The sequence below is a fragment of the Propithecus coquereli genome, unplaced genomic scaffold (genome assembly GCF_000956105.1).
Source record: "Propithecus coquereli isolate 6110/MARCELLA unplaced genomic scaffold, Pcoq_1.0 Scaffold533, whole genome shotgun sequence".
Lineage (NCBI taxonomy): Eukaryota > Metazoa > Chordata > Mammalia > Primates > Indriidae > Propithecus > Propithecus coquereli.
In genome coordinates this window covers 2,596,584-2,615,779 of record NW_012151208.1, presented here as the reverse complement: position 1 = coordinate 2,615,779, position 19,196 = coordinate 2,596,584, and the positions used below count along the sequence as shown (strand labels likewise).

The window sequence follows — 19,196 nt, the reverse complement described above, 5'->3', positions numbered from 1 at the left end:
GGGAGCCAGGGTGGACAAAAAGGACCCAGTCCTCCAAATATCTGTGCTGCGATCACTGATTGCTGCTTCTAATCACAGAGGTACAGACATAGAGGCAGGTGGCCACTGTCATTTCCCCTCTCCTGTAATTGCTGGACCCTTTCTCTCTGGCTGAAGCGACTTCCAGGAGATTTAAAGGGATAGGACCCTTTCCCCTCCTCCTTTATTTTTCCTTTTCCTTTTTTGGGGAACCAGACATTAAAAACTAGGACATTCAAAAGCAGCCACATTTATGGGGGAATTTGGAAAATGACCATGCATACCCAGGGGAAGGCATAGGCTCAAAAAATACCTGAGAAGACCTTAGGTTAACACCTCAGATTAATCATCAGCACAGAGACTGCTTAAAACAATTTAAAAAACAAAAACAATAAATAACAACAACAAAACAAGACCAAAAAATTAGCAAACCCTGGGGAAGGGAGAGAATCTGATTTCCAGAATCACCACATCGTTAGATTCGAATGTCCAATTCTCAACAAAAAAATCAAAAAGCATACAAAAGCAACAAAAAAGTATGACCTGTTTGAAGGGTAAAAAGATAAACTGACAGAAACTGTTCCTGAACAAAAACTGATGGATGTCAGATCTACTAGATAAAAACAACTGTCTTGAAGATATTCAAAGAATTAGAAGAAATGTGAAGAAAGTCAAGAAAATGATGTGTGAGCAAAATAAAATATTAATAAAGAGACATAAAATCTAAAATGAAACCAAAAAGAAGTTCTGGAGCTAAAAAGTATTATAACTAAAATAAAAAATTCACTAGAGGAATTCAAAGGCAAATTTGAGCAGTGAACTTGAAAATATGACAATGGAAATTATGAGTCTGAGGAACAGAAAGAAAAAAGATTGAAGAAAAGTGAACAGAACCTGAGGGGCTTTGGGGATGCTATTGAGAAGAACCACGTATGCATTGTGGTAGCTCAGAAGGAGAAGAGAAAGAAAATGGGAAAGATAGATTATTCAAAGAAATAATGGCCAAAAATTCTTCAAATTTGATGGATGACACAAATATAAACATTCAAGAAGAGTAGTAAACTCCAAGGCAGATGAACACAAAGAGACCCACACTGAGATGTGATGTACTCAAACTGTCCAAATCCAAAGACAGAATCTTGAAAGCAGCAAGAGAGAAGCGATTCATCACATACAACGATCCTATTAAGATTATGGGTACAAACATACAGTTAGACAGAAGAAGTAAGTTCTAGTGTTCAGTAGCCCAGTAGGGTAACCAGTTAACAACAGTATATCATATATTTCATAATAGTTAGAAGAGAAGGGTTGAAATGTTCCCAAAACAACAAAATGATAAGTGTTTGAGGTGATGGATATCCTGAACACTCTGATTTTATCATTACACATTGAATGCATGTATCAAAATACCACAGGTACCCATACATATGTATAATCATTATGTATCAATAAAAAAATTAATTTAAAGAAAGTAAATGCAGGGAAAAAGCACCCAAATGACTTCTTGGTTACCTGCAGTTTGGAGTCATCTATATTTCTATTAATAAAAATAATCAACAGGGGACCATACCAGTGTTTTCTCAAAATGAAGAATAAAAACAAAATAAACATATTACTGGGAAAAATGTTTAAAAGAAAAGAAAACCTCTGCATTTTGTAGTGAAATATTATCTGATGTGATAATATATACAATAATTGCTCTACTATAAACCCCTGTTTCCAGGAGTTCATCACAGAAACATGAGTTTAAAAAATTAACCATCATGCCATGAATTGCATTGTTTGCCATAACAGCAAGCCATTCTTTTCTGCTTATAAACAACAACAAAACTACCACATATGCAGATGCATGCCTCAGTACCTCAGTGCAAAGGTGTATTTACTTGTATAAATATTTAAAGTCAAACCTTTGAATTTATAATGAAGTAGTACACCACTTTACAAAATAAGGTACTAGTAAATTTAGGTGTATGACAAATAGAACTCTGTTCAGCATACTAATTGCTTCTGTTGCTATTTTAAAAATAAAAAAAAAAATGGTATCATTGAGATTCCATTTAAACAAGCTTAATACATGCGCAGAAATCTTTTTTTTTGAGACAGAGTCTCACTGTGTTGCCCGGGCTAGAGTGCCGTGGCATCATCTTAGCTCACAGCAACCTCAAACTCCTGGGCTCAAGCGATCCTCCTGTCTCAGCCTCCCGAGTAGCTGGGACTACAGGCATGCGCCACCATGTCCGGCTAGTTTTTTCTATATATTTTTAGTTGTCCAATTAATTTCTTTCTATTTTTAGTAGAGACGGGGTCTCGCTCTTGCTCAGGCTGGTTTCGAACTCCTGAGCTCAAACAATCCACCCACCTCGGCCTCCCAGAGAGCTAGGATTACAGGCGTGAGCCACCGCGCCCGGCCCGCAGAAATCTTAATACGTCTTGATGAAGCCTGATTGGTAATGTTTTTAAACTATCAGGGTTTGTGACTAGGACACAAACAGGCCTCCTGTTTGGCACTTTTTTCCCCTGGTCTTATTTTAATGATGCACATTTGATTACTACAAGAAAGAATAAAATCAAAAATATCCACAGTTTGCCATATAATGACTGGGTGTTCCCCATGGAGATGGACATTTTCACACAGACAGAGGCACTGAAAGGGTGCATGATGGAGGATGCTTACAGGTGTGTATGTGTAACACAACGATGAAGAATTCAATAGATACGGTTATTTTCCATCTTAGTTTATGTTTACGTAAGTGTGTATATTCTGTTCTTATGATTAATCTCCTGCTCCAGCATGTAGTAGTTGAATGCACTTGTTCTTAGTGGGCTCCACAAACCACTGACCTAGAATGTTCTGATTATATAACAAGGCTGAATCCTTGTTTGAAACTCTTAAGCAACCATAGCTTTACCTGTGATTGGGATCTTTGCTGCCACGCTTTCTTCCTTGCTCTCGTCTCCACAGCCATTTGAAACTTCTAAAAATTGAACACATAATAAAAAAAATGTATTTCAAAGTTAAGGAACACTCATTCAGCTTGCTTGATCCCAGAAAAAAAGGAGAAAAGAAAAAACAAAGTTAAGGAACAGATCTTTGTTTGGGTTTTTAATTGTCATTCCTTTTATTTTCATTGCCTTCCCACCTTATTTTTTGGCTTAGTTTATTTCTTGTCTGAAATCATATTGTTCCTAAAAGGAAACCTATTCTAAAATTAAGGTATCTCTATGTTGCTTTCATGCAAAATAATTTAGCCTGACATCTATCAAATTTGGGTGGGACTTAAAACAAGTGAGCCTCAAATCCTGCACATGAATACTGACTTCTGAATACTTGCTGAGCTACTCATAGCTGTTCTGGAAATACCATTAAAGCAGTTTACTGGCATGTCTTAGCAGTAATGCTAAAATAATCACAATTTTTGGGTACTAAAAATTGGTTATTAAATTTGGGGGGCATAAATTCATTCATTCTGAATCACCTGTTTAGACTTTGATATGGTTCTATTATAATTAAAAGGCATATTTAAAATTATAAGTAAATTCTATTAAATGATATCAAAAAACTTCACAGTACTTTATGGAATCATTTTAATAGATCATCTTCATCTTTGTGGGATCAAAATTATCTACTGCCAAGTGATTACTTTTGTTAAGATTTCATAACTTAGAAACACTTATTTTGTTAGAAATTCAATAGAACTACAGACCTACAATTAGGTCTCCCATTCCTACTGTGCTGAAGGAGAACATATATATTAATTAGAAGGCTGTATAAAACAAATAACATATTATGTATATTAAAATCAGAGGTATTCTCTAGTCAGTATTATTTTATGGGTATACCTTGAGAAAGAGGATGTCGCATTGACTCTGAATGCCTTTTTGCTGTGCAAAGACCCTTTTGACAATAGTTACCTTGTTCCCTTGTACGAACACTGTTGAGCCATAGAGCGGGTTTTGCTTCCTTTATTTCATTATTGTCATTGAGAATAGATGGCAGGCTGCAAGATGATTCATTACTATCAATAGATGACCTATCTTCACACTCTTCAGTAAGGGCTTTTTTCAATAATGCTGTTGCCTACAGTGTTTCAAAGACAGCACAAAGAAATAAAAACAAACTGTAGCCATATTTCCCTTGGTCTCAAAGACCCAGCCTTCAAATGTAATTTTAGGTTAAACTTTATGTAGGATTTAATTTGCTTCTTAATATTTAACTGAAATTAAAATGCTGTCAAGATAAAATAACATCTGGTTATTTTCCAGCATAATTTAATTCTTTCCAACAATTTACCCTGACAATAATATATTTTTTGAGGACTGAATCTTATGCAATGTGCAAATGTTGTTCTCCTGCGAAGTATGTATATGAGATGTGACCACCTCTGTTAATCTGCTCTGATTTATCCTCTCTTGGATATATACAAAAGTCAGAGCCCCACACCTCCTTTCTGAAGGAAAAATTAACTCTTTCATTGCATGAATTCTGTTTTCCAGGCATGTAAGACAGTTGTTTTGGACTGAGAAAGAGATCTACAAAAATGTGACCTTACATTATCCCCATCCTCCTGGAAATGATCCCTGAACTTTCCTCAGATGGGAAGATTGCAGAAAAACTTGTGGCCGAGGAAGATGCACTGAGCAAGAAGATAACTTTTCTTAACCTAAATCCTAATCTTCAATCAACGATAAACATGGACTGCACTTTGCCTTTAAGTCTGCTGGAGAGCTGGGGAAACTCACACCCCACATTGCCCATTTTTTTTTCCAAAGGGCACTAGATTGTCTTACCTCATGTGTCCTGGGCAAGGAGGAGGACACGCATTTTTATTGCAGCCAACTTGAGAGGTGGAGAAAAAGTGGCAGTTCACAGGACCTGGATTAGTAGTCATGACTCTAAATTTTGAGGTCAGCACTTTTCACTCCCAAAATAAAAATACTCTAGTAACAAGAGTTAAACTTTTAGTAGACAACCTTTGCTCGCATCTTCCTGCTGCCAGAGTGTATATTTCTCTTTCACTTCCTACTAAGAAGTGGAGATTTGCCCAGGTAGTAGGAGAGGAAACCTTGGTGGTGGTGGTGACCTTTTACTGCTATGTGACAATGACAGTAAAACAGGGCAGTATCCAACCCAACCTGTGGGAGATGAACATGGGATTTTACAAGTTAATAGGAAGAGAAGAACTGGACAAAGCCTCATGGGTCATCTTTAGTCTAAGAGCACAGTGGTGACAATGTAATTATCCAGTGAATGAGAGGGGAAAGAATAACCTGTCCTAATGTGGAAGAAGTGAAGAAGCTGGGACAGGGAGAATCACTGAAGCACAGCATGGAAGATCTAGCCTTGTACATTTGGCTTTGGCACTGACATCCTGCAGAGTTCTTACCCTTTGCCCTCTGCCCTCCCTAGGACTGACTGGCCTTTTGGACCCATGGCCTATCCAGGAGATGGAACAGCTGATTTGGGGGGATTTAAGGAATTCTAGTTTCCTTGGCCAAAGAACTTGGTGTCCAGTTAGCCTTGCAGCCAGGACCTTTCTATGGTCCAGTTCTATGACCAGGGGCTTTTCTCTAAACTAGTCCCTGGATTTTACTACAGTTGTGATAGGTCTCTGTTGGGATGACCTGTTCAGTACCCATTTCTGCAGACCGGAGTTCTGGCATAGAGTCCTACCCTCAGAGCTGAGGCCACGTTTGGTTCCCGTCACTGGCCACCACACTGCTCCCATGCATTGGCACCACACTGTCGCCTAACCACTGCACTGCACCTTCTTCCGGAATTTGGTCAGGAAAAGTGGGTTGAAATGTAGAGACCACCTCCTTGAACTGCCATCTCTGAACTGTCATTGTGTTCTCCGGACTGCTCTGGGGTGTTTCTACCTATCCTGACCTAGTCTGTCTGTACTCAATAATCCTGGATGTATGAAAAGCATTTTAAATTACGAACCAAAAGAACTGGCTCAAATCCCTGTAGTGAAAGCTATAATCTTCTTTTTCTGAGATTTACAATAATCCATACATTCTGAAAGAGCCTCAAATATGTATATCTACATTATAGTACCTTATACAATAGCTATAACTAATAATTTCTTGACATGATCTCATAATAGCCACTGTCTTAACATACATTTTAAGAATAAAATTATTAAAGGAATAAAGTTTTCTATACTTTTTACTATAGAATTTGTAGACATGAAAAGAGCCATAGGTTTTTAGCAATTTAAAATAAACAACTTTATCATTCCTTTCCTCCCCTGAATGCTGGCGATGTTTTAGAATGGCAATGACTCACTAACTTCTCACTAGTCCTGCAATGATGACACAATTGATCTCACTGTTTTGCCCTTTTATATCTGACTCTCTTTTGCTTTAGCTGGGTTCCAACTGGGCTTCGAAAGTACACCGAATAAAATGTAATAATAATATTGAAAACAGAGGAGGACGAGAGCCTGCAGCATCTAAGGTCATGGAGGACCAGAAGCCCCCATGGGCCCATGTGGCCCACAGGCGGGCCAGGGTGGAGGGGCTGCAGCACCTGTGGACTGGCCTCACCTCGCGTGCTCCCTTCAGTGACCTTTGTACATTTGAGTTGCCCCTGCATCTGTCACCTGGACTCCAGCCTCAGCTGTTGATGGGACTCTCTGTTACCCCAGACTGTCCGCCACATATCACATGTTCCTCTTTATCACAACAAAAACAAAGTTGCATATAAAGATGTTCCAATAAAGCATAGTTTAATAAATTGCACTTGAAGAAAAAATAATACTGTAAACTCTTTGTATGCTTGATAAGAATACCCCCACCGCCACCAATTCTGTGCTGGGCCCTCTTTTCCAAGGTGAGGCAGGTAATGTGGTGAGCACACTGAACACCAGTTTAATTTACTTCATATACAGATGCTCCTTGACTTACAATGGGGCTACTCCTCAATAAACCCATTGTAAGTTGAAAATATCGTAAGTTGAAAATGCATTCAATACACCTAAACTACTGAACATCATAGCTTAGCCTAGGCAAACTGAAACTGCTCAGGACACTTATATTAGCTTATAGTTGGGCAAAATCATCTAACACAAAGCCTATTTTATAATAAAGTATTGAATACCTCATATAACTTACTGAATACTGTACTTAAAGCGAAAAACAGAATGACTGTATGGGTACTTGAAATATGGTTTCTTCACTATCATAAAGTCGAAGTTGAACCATCATAAGTTGGGGAACATCTGTATTTTGTCCCATTTTTCTTCACTACTCAATTCTCACTTCCAGGGTTTCTTACTTTTTTTTTTTTAAAGAAATGTTTATAAAAGGACTCATCTTTTAAGATAATTCTATAGATAATTTCTCAAAGGTGAGTATTTTGAGGATGGTCAAATTACAACATGAGAATGGTTGTCTTGACTCTACTGAACCATGGAGTCAAGAGAGAGAGCAGCGGATCTTCCCAATGAGTCACCTGTGAAGAAATCCATGCTGTCAAAGTGCTTGTCCCTAACAAGCAGGGAAAAATGATGAGCAGGGACCCACACAAAAGTCAGCCTCAGACAGGGACTGGTCATAGGTTTCTACCCAAAAACAACTTCTGCAGTCAGGAAAAACTGTGTAACACATTCTCAAGATGTATTGTTTGCAGATGTTCCAAAAAGGTGTATTTCCAAGGAAACCCCTAATTTAAAAGAGCTTGCAGCCTGAGACTAACAACACTAACCCATACCTGCAAAGAGATAAAAGCCCAGAGAAGAGTTAATAGGTTGCCTCACACATCTCATGCCGGGGCTGATGGGCTCTGCATATTTGAGCTTATTCTCTGAAAATGTCACCAACAATTTTACCATGAACCTTCTGATAGTGCTTATGAATGGTCTATGCGTGGGATTTAACTTATCTGTTACTAATAAAGGCTCTCTTTGAATTATATACATTTATATATGACCCAGGAGGGAAAACTGGAGATTGTTTCATTGTTCTCAGCAGTCTGAAGCCTAAATCAATACCAACAAACTAAGTCCTCACTTTTCAACCTTCCCAAGAGCTGGGAGAAAGAGCTTAAAAATTAAATGCCAGGGCATACACTATTTGCAGAGTGACTGATGTTGATAACTCCATATTTCAGATCTTATAGCAGAGAAATCATTCTATGAATTACACTTAGTACTATTCTCAATTCTGTTAGAACTTTCCTCAAAGTCCAGCTTAAAGATGAATCCTACGATATCTAGAACCCCAAGAATCATCTAGGCTAACTCTTAATTTATATCTAGAAACTTATCAATTGTTTTATTCAAATGCATAAATATATAGATGAAGGTATTAATGGGAAAAACACTGTGCCCACAACACCATTAAGAAAAATAAAAGGCAAAAATCAAACTGCTAAAAATATTGCAACAAAATGTACAAATTTATGTAAAAAGAGTTCTTGCAAGTCAATAAGAAAAAATATTACTAACCTAATACAAAAATGAGCAAAGAACATGAACTGGGAAATTATAAAAAATACAAATGGCTAACAAATAGGGAGGGGAAAAAGTTTGACCTCAATTGTAATAAAAAGGTCAAATGAACAACGAAAAAAAAATTGGATGTCATTTTCACCTCTCAAATTGATAACAAAAAAAAGTTGATAGTATCTAGTTTCATAAAGAACTCAGAGAGATGATATTTTCATCCATTACTGGTAACTCTGATGACCCTTCCAGAGTGAGATCTGGTGATGCATAGCAAAAGCCTGAAAGATGTACACACCTTTTGACCTAATAATTCTACATGTAGAAATTCATTCTAACGAAATATCATGGATATCTGTAAAAATTGAATTGCACAGATGTTCTTTGAAACATTTTTACTAGAGGAAAAATTAGAAACACCTTAAATATTCAACTACAGACAACTGGTAAAGAGACAGTGGACAAGATGTTGAAAAATATGAAATGGTAGAAAAGGAAGTTCACTTTGCAACAAGTGGGAGGAAAAAACAAGGTTATGTATACATACAATGCAACCCGTGTTTGTCCATATATTGAATATTAAAAACCATACACACTGGCTGGGTGCGGTGGCTCACGCCTGTAATCCTAGCACTCTGGAGGCTGAGGCGGGCGGATCGTTTGAGCTCAGGAGTTCAAGACCAGCCTGAGCAAGAGTGAGATTCCATCTCTACTAAAAAAATAGAAAGAAATTAGCTGGACGACTAAAAATACATATATATAAAAAATTAGCCAGGCATGGTGGCGCATGCCTGTAGTCCCAGCTACTAGGGAGGCTGAGGCAGGAGGATCGCTTGAGCCCAGGAGTTTGAGGTTGCTGTGAGCTAGGCTGACGCCACAGCACTCTAGCCCAGGCAACAGAGTGAGACTCTGTCTCAAAAAAAAAAAAACCATACACATCACAATGTTAATAGGGTTATATAAAAGAGATAAGATAATGGCTAGGTTTTTTTTGTTTGTTTTTCTTAACATTCCAAGGTTTTTTCCCACTTGTTTTTAAAACATGCTAGCTCTAAAGGAATCTAATTTCTGCTATGGCTGGTACAAATACAAAGAGAAGTGAATGCAAAAGTATTTGATAAAATTAAGTTTCCTTCTATATATAAACAAGTGCTACTAATACAGACACAGAAAATCAAGAGCATTAAAAAACACCATGGATGTACACAGTGAATGACATTTTCCCCTAATACATAGGTTTAATAGACTCGTCTTCAAGAATCTTTCTTTTGGATAGAAGTAATTTTTCAGTGTTTAGAGAGAAATGCAAGCATTATAACTCAAGTTATATCTAAGTTAAAGGAGAAGAAAGGATTTTATCTATGTAGTAGTAAATAAAAGAAATGGGAAAATATTCCTATGAGCCAGCAAATAAGTATTCAAGAGAACAAGAAAATAGTCCATCACTTAGGGAAAGAATCTTCCTGGTGAATAAAATTGGTGTGTGTATGGTGGGGACAGGACCTGACCTACTCTATGAGTGTCACCAGCAAGTTGCTCTGCTGTGACAAAGTTCTCCTGGGTGGAAACAGATATCACTTGGGAGAAAAGGAATATTAAAGCACTCTGTATTTTAATGAAGCACCTAACTCATTTGTTTTCACATAAAGTAATTACAAATTTTTCTGATTTTAAAAGCATGCAGCTCAATTATGTAATTGCCTAAGAGACTATGCAGGAGCTGCAGACCTTATCTGGTCTCGAGGGGACATAATTTGAGTTTCTGTGGCTTTGATGATGTATTTACTCAAGAGAAGGGATTGACTCCAGCTGACAGCACAGGGACCCACAGGTAAACATCATTTACATGTGGCTGTTTAATTAGCCATTTACCCAAGAGATCAAAGTAAATATTTCTGAGCTTCATTAGATTCTTAACCAAGTAATTTCTAGTACAGCTTTCTTAAATTTTGAAAATCACTTACTTTTAAGATTTTATCTATAAGAGAAATATTTAACCCAGAGTATTTACTAAATGTGTACATTGTTTCAATACACAGAAAAAACTCAAAGACACTTTATTTTGCTAATTGTAAAAGGATGACAGGGAGACCAAAACAGTGTTAGGATCCACAAAAGCATTTTCTCTAAAAGTTCTCAAAGCTTGCCTTACCTGTGTCATTCTGGTAACACTGTTCTTTGGGGCTGTACATTTCTTCAGTTACAGCCTAACCATTTGAGAAACTGTCTGTTTATTTTCATTTTAAGGATAGATTTTGTCATTAATTTCATTGGTAATTTTTATGATTGTCACTAAAATGAGATCACGATGATTTAAAAAGGAACAAAGACCTATTGGGGAGGCAAAATATTATTTAATTCAATAGTTATTAGTTAGACAGGCCCTTCACCCTGATTATTTGAAAAATTATGAGTGGATTGGTTGCTTGGGACTTGGAACACATTTTCTAATATAAACAATATGTTTTTTTTAAAAAAAATATTAGACAGCAAAGGGCAGCCAACCAACACTTATTTCATCCTTGACATGTGCTTGCAGTGAACAAGCATGGCAATGGACACACTCTAAACCTGGGCTTCTGGTTCTCCCCCTCGTGCTTTCCTTGGGAATTTGCTCCAGCTGTTTCCATTTGCTGTTCAGCATCTTCAAACGCACTCTCAGAAACAGCTCCTAAGTCAGGCCATGCCAGGGCTCCCTCCTCCACTGTCTCAGTCCCAAACCAAAAATGAAATTTCCTTAGTCACTGCAGAAATCCTATCATAGCCCAGCTCAAAAACCTCCAAGGGCTTTCCAAAATCTACTAAACACAATCTCTCTAGCCCAAGGCCAGACCTACACAACATGGCCCTCAGCTACCTCTTGGGGTTTCCTCCTCACCATCCCCAGCCTGGAGCCCACACTTCAGCCACAAGGACAGCTCCATTGCCTGAATATATGTTGGGTTTCTGGTGCATTCTTTGGCTCAAAATAGCCCTTCCTTATTACCCTTGTCCCCCTCCTCCATTCTTACCCTGTCAAAAGCCTGTCTATCTTTTAAGGGTCACTTCACACACCCCTGTACTCCCTCCAACATGAAGTCTGCCCTTATTGTTTCTCCACGTGGCTTGGCTCCCTCTCCTGAAGGCCTATGTTCTTTGCCATTTTCTTACTGCACACATCCCACTATGGCATACCCCAGAAGGACAGAACCACAGTTTATTTACCTCTTTCCCTCCAATGGATCTGGGCTGGTATTGGTGTACAGTAAGGGGTCAATATATATTTGCTGAATTGACATGAATGACTGTACAGTATTTTTAAAGTATGAAGTGGAGACAGAAAACCAGAATATTATAAAATGCTTCTAAACTCCTTGGAAAATATTGTGGTAGATGTTTAGGTCCTAGATACTACCTCTAGGACCTACATCAACATTATGTCAGGACTTGAGATTCCTACACAAAATATTATGCAAAAGGCCTCACAAACTAACCAACCACTTACTACTTTTCTTATCATTATTTTTTTCAAATATTTTAAATCATTCTTAAGAATATAACTATTTCCTCAAATGAATAACTTATATGTCTCGAAACTTTTTTTTTTTTAATTACTAACCTTGCCCTCTGGTCCATGTTTTTGACTGAGACAACTTCAGACAGCTTAGCTACCTACCTCTTCTTTGAGAGAATTATCCTGTTCTTCCGAGGTGGTGACACACTGACCCAAGTGTTCCCTCATTAAGTCTGAGTCTGGTGCTTGTTCAGATCTGTAACACAGAAACAGGAGACACTATGGGTTTGTAGTACTGAGTTACTTATAAAAAATTGCCACATTAAAAAAAAATTTTATTTATTCACTTATTTATTTTGAGGCAGGGTCTTTCTCTGCTACCCAGGCTGGAGTGCAGTGGTATAATCATAGCTTTGTAGCCTCAAACTTCTGGCTCAAGCAATTCTCCTGCCTTAGCCTCCCAAGTAGCTGGGACTACAGGCACCCACCACTATACTCAGCTAAGTTTTTTTTCTATGTTTTGTAGAGATGGGATCTTGCTATGTTGCCTAGATTGGTCTCAAACTCCTGGCCCCAAGTGATCCTCCTGCCTGGGTCTCCCAAAGTACAGGAATTATAGGTGTGAGCCACTGTGCCCAACCATTTCCCACATTTTTAAAGGCCTCAATCAAGTTAGTAGAAAGTTTATCCAGAAAAGTCTAGAACTTAACATATTCTGGACTAAGGGAATTTTGAATACAAGTATCTTTTTTTTTTAACTTTAAAAAAATTTTGGCTATGATTTCACTGCTAAGTGAGCATGCTCACTTCTACTGCACACAAAGCTGTCTGGGGAGCAGCAAAATCCGGGTGCCTAGGGCCAGTCCTACAGACTCCAGTGAGATTGGTCTGGGTATGGCCTGGCCAGTGGCATTTTTTAAGGCTGATAGAGTTATTCTAAAGTGCAGCCATGGTTTTGGATCATTGCATAGATGGTCAGTCTCCTAAATATGGTTAAGAGAAATGGACCACATTTTCATTTCAACAATAGTTTTTTTGTTATACTCTTACTATGGTCTACTTACAAACAAACAAAAAAATTAAGACACTGTTAGGAAAGAGTTAAAAAGTAAGCCTATATTGCTGCCCAGACTGTAGTATTTATATACTAAAAGAAACTAAGATTCTTTAACAAAATGCCCTTTTCCAGGTCTGGGGCAAGAAATGTATAAGCCTGGAACATCTTGTTGCACCAGAAAGTAGGGAAGCTCTCAAAGACTACTGAGTGTTAAAAGGACTTGGGGAAGGGGGTATCCTGAAGGAGCTCCCATTGATCAAAGATGGGACGATTTGAGCACCAAAAGGAATAATAATTGCAATGGGCTGAAGCACAGCAAATACATAAAAATCCACAAGTTCACTTAAAAATAAGTAAAATTTAAAAAAAATAATAAAAACTTTTGGATTCAGCCTTGAAAAGGAAGCAAATCCTGTCGCATGCTACAACATAGATGGATCTTGAGGACGTTATGCTAACCGAAATAAGCCAGTTATAAAAAGACAAATACTGTCTGATTCCACTTATATTAAGTATCTAGAGTTGTCAAATTCGTAGAGACAGAAAGCAGAATGGTGGTTGCCAGGGCCTGAAGGGAGGCAGAAATGGGGAATTGTTTAATGGGCATAGCCAGAACTTCAGTTTTATAAGATAAAAAATTCCGGAGATCTGTTGAACCACAAAGTGAATATATTTAACACTGTTGAACTGTATAGTTCAAAATGGTTAAGACGGTTAATTTTATCTTATTTATTTATTTTACCACAATTAAGACAAAGTAAAAAAATAAAAAACCTTCAAGGGCTGCTAAGGCAACAATTCAATATTCTGCAAATTGGTAAATAAAGGGACAGAATCAAGTACTTATCCTGCTTTTGTGGTCAAAAAATGCATTTCAGAGTTACTGAGTAGTTGATGAGAGAAGGTTCTTTCAATAAATGTAGAAGAAATGAGCAAATTAGAAAAGCCACCATTTTGTAAGTCCAAAATAATGAATGTATCTAGGAAATGATCATAATTCTGTGAAAATTGCATAATGGTAAACTTTTATACTGGAATCATCAATCTTCCAACATTTGAACCCACAGAGCAGTCTTAATATTGCTAACAAAGGGAAAACCAGCATTATGTGCTGTTTGAGGATATGTAATAAGAAATACCTGCACCACCTATGACAGCTTCCAGCAAAAATAACTGGCCCGGAACATAATCACATATTTAGATCTAACCACCAGTTTACAGGTAATAAAGGGGAGAGAGGAACTGGTTAAACAATACCACGAGGCTACAACCAGCCAAATTGAGCATGTGAATTCTCCAGGACAAATGACCCAATTCCTTTAACAAATCAGTGGTATGAGAAAATAGAGAAAGGGAATGTTATAAAATTAAGAGAGACTTAAGAGACATAACCAATTGTAATATGTAGACCTTATTTGGATCCTTCAAATGAAACAAATGTAAAAAGACATTTCTCGAGATAATCAGAGCAAACCGACAAGGACTAGGTATTAGATAAACTAAAAATTTTGTTGATTTTTGTTAAATGGGAATATATTAAATCCTTAGGTGTAAGAGATAAAATTATTTGTGAGTGAAATGATATGCTCTTTGTTTTAAACTACTCAAGAAAAAAAAGAGTGACCGAGGGAAAAAGATAAAAACAAACAAGACTGGCAGAATGTGGGCAGTTGGATCTGAGTACATGGGGTTTCAAATGTTTAAAAAATTTCAAAGTAAAAAGTTTAAAAAAGTGTACTAATGTCTGCTACTTACTTTTACATGCATAAAAATAAGAGATGCATGGATGATGGATGGAGGGACTGATCAGCAGACAACTATGGGAATGCAATAGAATATTAATACTAAAATCTGGGTGGTGGCATATGGATGTTCACTACATGGTTCCTTTTACTTTTCTGTATATTTGAAAAATTTCATAATAAAACGTTTGGGAAAACAAGTCACCCTAGGTACAATTCAGAATCTTCTTTAATAAATCTTAATTGTTATAACTTTTGCCTGACCTAACCTTAGTTTTTCCCAAGACTTGAATAAAGTGGGACAAGTCATTGGAATCCTTTAACTTATTTAAAAGCTTCCAAGAATAATTCTAAGGCTTCTGACCAGTTTGACAGAAAGACCCTTCAACAACTTGCCTTTCTTGGTTACTACTGTACCTCAATGATATCATAAAACCACCCAATTTCTTTGTTCTGACGTTTGCATCTCTATTTGGTTTCTCAATAGATTTCTTTACTGGGAAAATGCACTGACCAGTCATCAGTAAATTCTAGCCCATTCAGCAGGTATATTTCTTATAATAAGTAACTCAATTGTGTTTCTGGCTTGAAAATTTAACTAGGATGAATTAAATCAGCTAAACAGTTGTGTAAATCAAATTATCAGAGAACAGTCCCCCTGGTGACTAACACGCACGATTTTCTGTAGAGGCAAAGCCAAGGCGAGACTCTGGTTAACACATCAGCCAACTGCAACTACCTTTGTGTCCTGGCAGGAAATAACTAGCTAAGGTTTCCTATAATTATTATACTAATTTCCCACAAAAGGACAAAATTGATTAACTAACTTGCACAAGGTCAAATAGCAAATGAGCTGTCAAAGGAGGCATAGCATCTAAGATTTATGACTTCTAAAGAGCTAAGTCGACACTTGAAGTACAAAACCAAACTTGCTTGAAGATTTCTTGCAAGAGCCATGGCTGTCCTTGAATGGAGTCTTGCTCATGGATCTACATAAACATATCATTATCAGAAAATGTGCAAAGTGGTACAAAGGATTAAAAATTTTTTTCTCCTTTATTTACCCCATATTGGAAAATTTATAACATTGATGACACACAGAAAAAACAAATTTTGATATCAGTTATATACTCATTTAATTAAAAGATAATAAAAGAATATACTTTAAATTGTCTATAATTAATTTCATATACTTGAAATGGCTTCTGATCAGAGAACTGCAATTTAAACAAATGTGTCAGCATTTCCTAACTTTAAATACAAATTAATAAACACCCTGAATTTTACTCTGAACATAGGAACAATAAAATAGAGGTTTTTACATACTGTAATCCAAACAATATAAAGCTGACTTAATTTTTCAGCATGAGTTTGAGAACACAAGTGAGTAATCTGAGTGTAGCCACTAATAAGAGATGACTATTTGTACCTGGAAAAAAATAAATAATGGGTAATCTCATTATTTTTTCATATAAAACTATTAAGTAATCATTTTTATGTTAAAATATTTTCCAGAATAATGAACACAATTTTTTATCCCTTATGCCAAATGACAGGAATCATATTTTAATAATTCGCAACGATATAAAATAACTTGGTCCTCCACCTTTCACATGAAGGTCTTTGAACACTTAATCTTTGACATAACATAAATCAACAATGATGACAGGAGTGGTTTTGTTCTTTTTTTTCCCCTGAAGATGCTTCATTTGGTGAGCAGGAATTCAAAACTCTTCATATTATCTCTAGAGTATGCTATGGGGCAGGTGTCCCATTTTACAGATCAGATTTAAAAAATAGACGTGACTGCCATGGTTTGGTCAGAGGCATAGGCGGGGCTGCTGCCACACCAAACATGGCTCTGTTTAGCAGGCTTTAAGGATTTCATAACCTGTTGGAGCCTTTCCACCATTAAGGATTCCATAACCTGTTGGAGCCTTTCTACCCTGCCTGGCTTAGAATTCTAAGTAATGACATCAAAGTCATTACTATTAAAGAACAAGAGTAGATAATTCTCTCCAAATCAGTGTTTCTGGAATGATTTATCAAATTGGCGAGGTGACTACTCGGGTCCAGGGAAAGATCACACGGCAGGTATATTTAGGAGTTCCCAGCAAAAACCCCTGGGTGTTGAGGGGCGTGGCAGGTAGCCAGAGCAAGGAGGGTAGGGGGGAGCCTGGTGATTAAAATCGGCTAGAAACAATCTGTATTTAAAGACCTGATCACTTGTCTCTCAAAGACTGCAAACACTTGGCACTGTTTCCAAGGCTAGAGAGTGAAGCAGTGACAATCAGTGTGCATTCAACAGCATTCCCAGTCACAACATACACGACAATTCCAACTGTAACAATGTAACACTGATAGTACAAAACCTTCCTGACAACTTTATCTGGCTTTAAAATATGATTGTGGTAAAGAAACAGTCTTGAAGCCTCCTGATATTAATTTTAAAATTTATGTTGGTCATAAAGAAGGATCATTTCTTATGGAAGGCTGATTTACATATAACTGTAGATCAATAGTCATGTGAAACATAATCTTTCATAATGGAAATCAATGCACTATTATGAATGGTGAGAAACTCTTAACAATGCTTACTCTAGTAGATGCAGACAACATAGCTTATTACCCACAATCACAATTTGGCAGCCTAGGTTAAGAGAGTCACACAATGAATCATTTAGTCTAACAAGTCAGTATGCACAGAAAACTATAAATGCATACATGCTTTCCATGCCACATATCACATCTGTGGTTTATGCTAAATAGTATATAAACACATATAAAAGGCAGTGAGAAAGAAACAGAAGATTGGTTAAAGAGCCTTATATCACGTAATCACCAAATGACCTATAGAGCTCAGGAAGACTCCTCCCAAGCCAGCTTTTTCCACCACCTTGTAAAGGAGTATTTTAAGACTGTGGTTTTTATCTTGCATAATAAAAAACATGAAAGAGAATTTTCTTGCATTGCCCTTTACTGCCTTAGGTTGAAAAGCTACTGACTGGGAAGGTCATTTCCAGCATTTTCCATAGCTCGAGATCACTGCTGCAGAAGGTGACGTAAAACGGAACCACTTCATCTGGTGCAGTTTTTCTGTGACAAAGTCCATTTAAAAAAACTATTGTCCTGACTTCTACCCATCCCCTGACCTTGATGGAATCCAGTATGTACTAGATTTAGGCTGAATTCTACTCTAAAGAAAATGTTATCCTCCTTATTTATATCATTAACATAAGACAGCCTAAGGGCACATGAAATGTCGGGAAGAGGGCCTTAAATGTAAGCTAAGCAGACCCAAAGCCACCTGCTCAGCCCAACAGGGTCCTCTCAGATGGGCTTTCACTGCCATGTATCTACTGACCACTCCTGATGTATTTTAATAAGAGGACTGCAACTTTGTGATCCTTTTGATTTTGAAGCATTTGGGAACGAGAATGGCCATCCCACCACAAGAGCAATTTCACATCAGTAATACCTAACTTGCTTTTCATTGTTGTGGCCCCCAGGTAAGTGTCTTGGGAGGTGGTTGAAGGACAGCTGCTTTGCAAGCTTCAAGGTCTTCCTTTAGAATGTCACTGTGATTACAGAGCCTATAAAATAAAACAGGTGCTGCAGGAGGTGCTTATTTAAGCACAGACCATCAGCTTCTAGAATCTATGGTGGTTCCTTGTGGTTTACTGAAATATATCTGTAATATAATCTAGACATTAAAATGCAGCAACTATACCGTCTCTCAACAAAGATAAAATGGGGCAGTTGGAAAAACTTGTTTGTGTGTATGCAGCAGTTTTAAATCTATCAGAGGAAGTAACTTTTAACCCTTTGTAGACTTTAATGATGTTCAAATCCACAGCTGGGCAATCTCATTCCACATTCCACCTGACTGATAGGTATGCTAGATAATCTTAACAGCAGAAAAGGCTAATTTTATATTGTCAATCATAACAAAGTTAGATCTCTACAACTCATGAAATTTACTTAAATTGTCACTGCTAAGAAATTGAAAACTTCTGGCTGAAGTATAGGTTATGTCCCCTATTTCTGAATGTAGAAAAATAACTACTATTTTTCCATTCAGATCCCATTGCAGTAAAATTTTCTTTATTCTTAGTAAGAACAGGAAGGCACAGAAAGAGGGATTTATTCTTCATTATCTATTTCTAGTCTATTGAGTAAGTGGTAGAATCTAACACTTTGGCCACTGTTTTAGGTTAGGTCTGTCATTATATTACAGTAGGCTCCAAAAAGATTGCTTAGTTACTACCTTTTAAAAAATGTCTATTGCTGGGCGTGGTGGCTCACGCCTGTAATCCTAGCACTCTGGGAGGCCGAGGCGGGCGGATTGCTTGAGCTCAGGAGTTCGAAACCAGCCTGAGCAAGAGCGAGACCTCATCTCTACTAAAATTAGAAAGAAATTAATTGGACAACTAAAAATA

General features: G+C 37.3%; 1 protein-coding gene across 1 annotated transcript in view; it reads right to left on the bottom strand.

The window, feature by feature from the left end:
• The window catches only part of KIZ (kizuna centrosomal protein), a 124,033-nt gene that overhangs the window by 28,530 nt on the left and 76,307 nt on the right, over positions 1-19,196 (bottom strand). The window contains exons 7-9 of the mRNA XM_012657222.1: positions 12,121-12,214; positions 3,931-4,096; positions 2,928-2,993 (exon numbers count right to left, since the gene is read on the bottom strand). Coding sequence (XP_012512676.1) covers positions 2,928-2,993; positions 3,931-4,096; positions 12,121-12,214 — 326 coding nt within the window. The remainder of the gene's footprint in view (positions 1-2,927; positions 2,994-3,930; positions 4,097-12,120; positions 12,215-19,196) is intronic.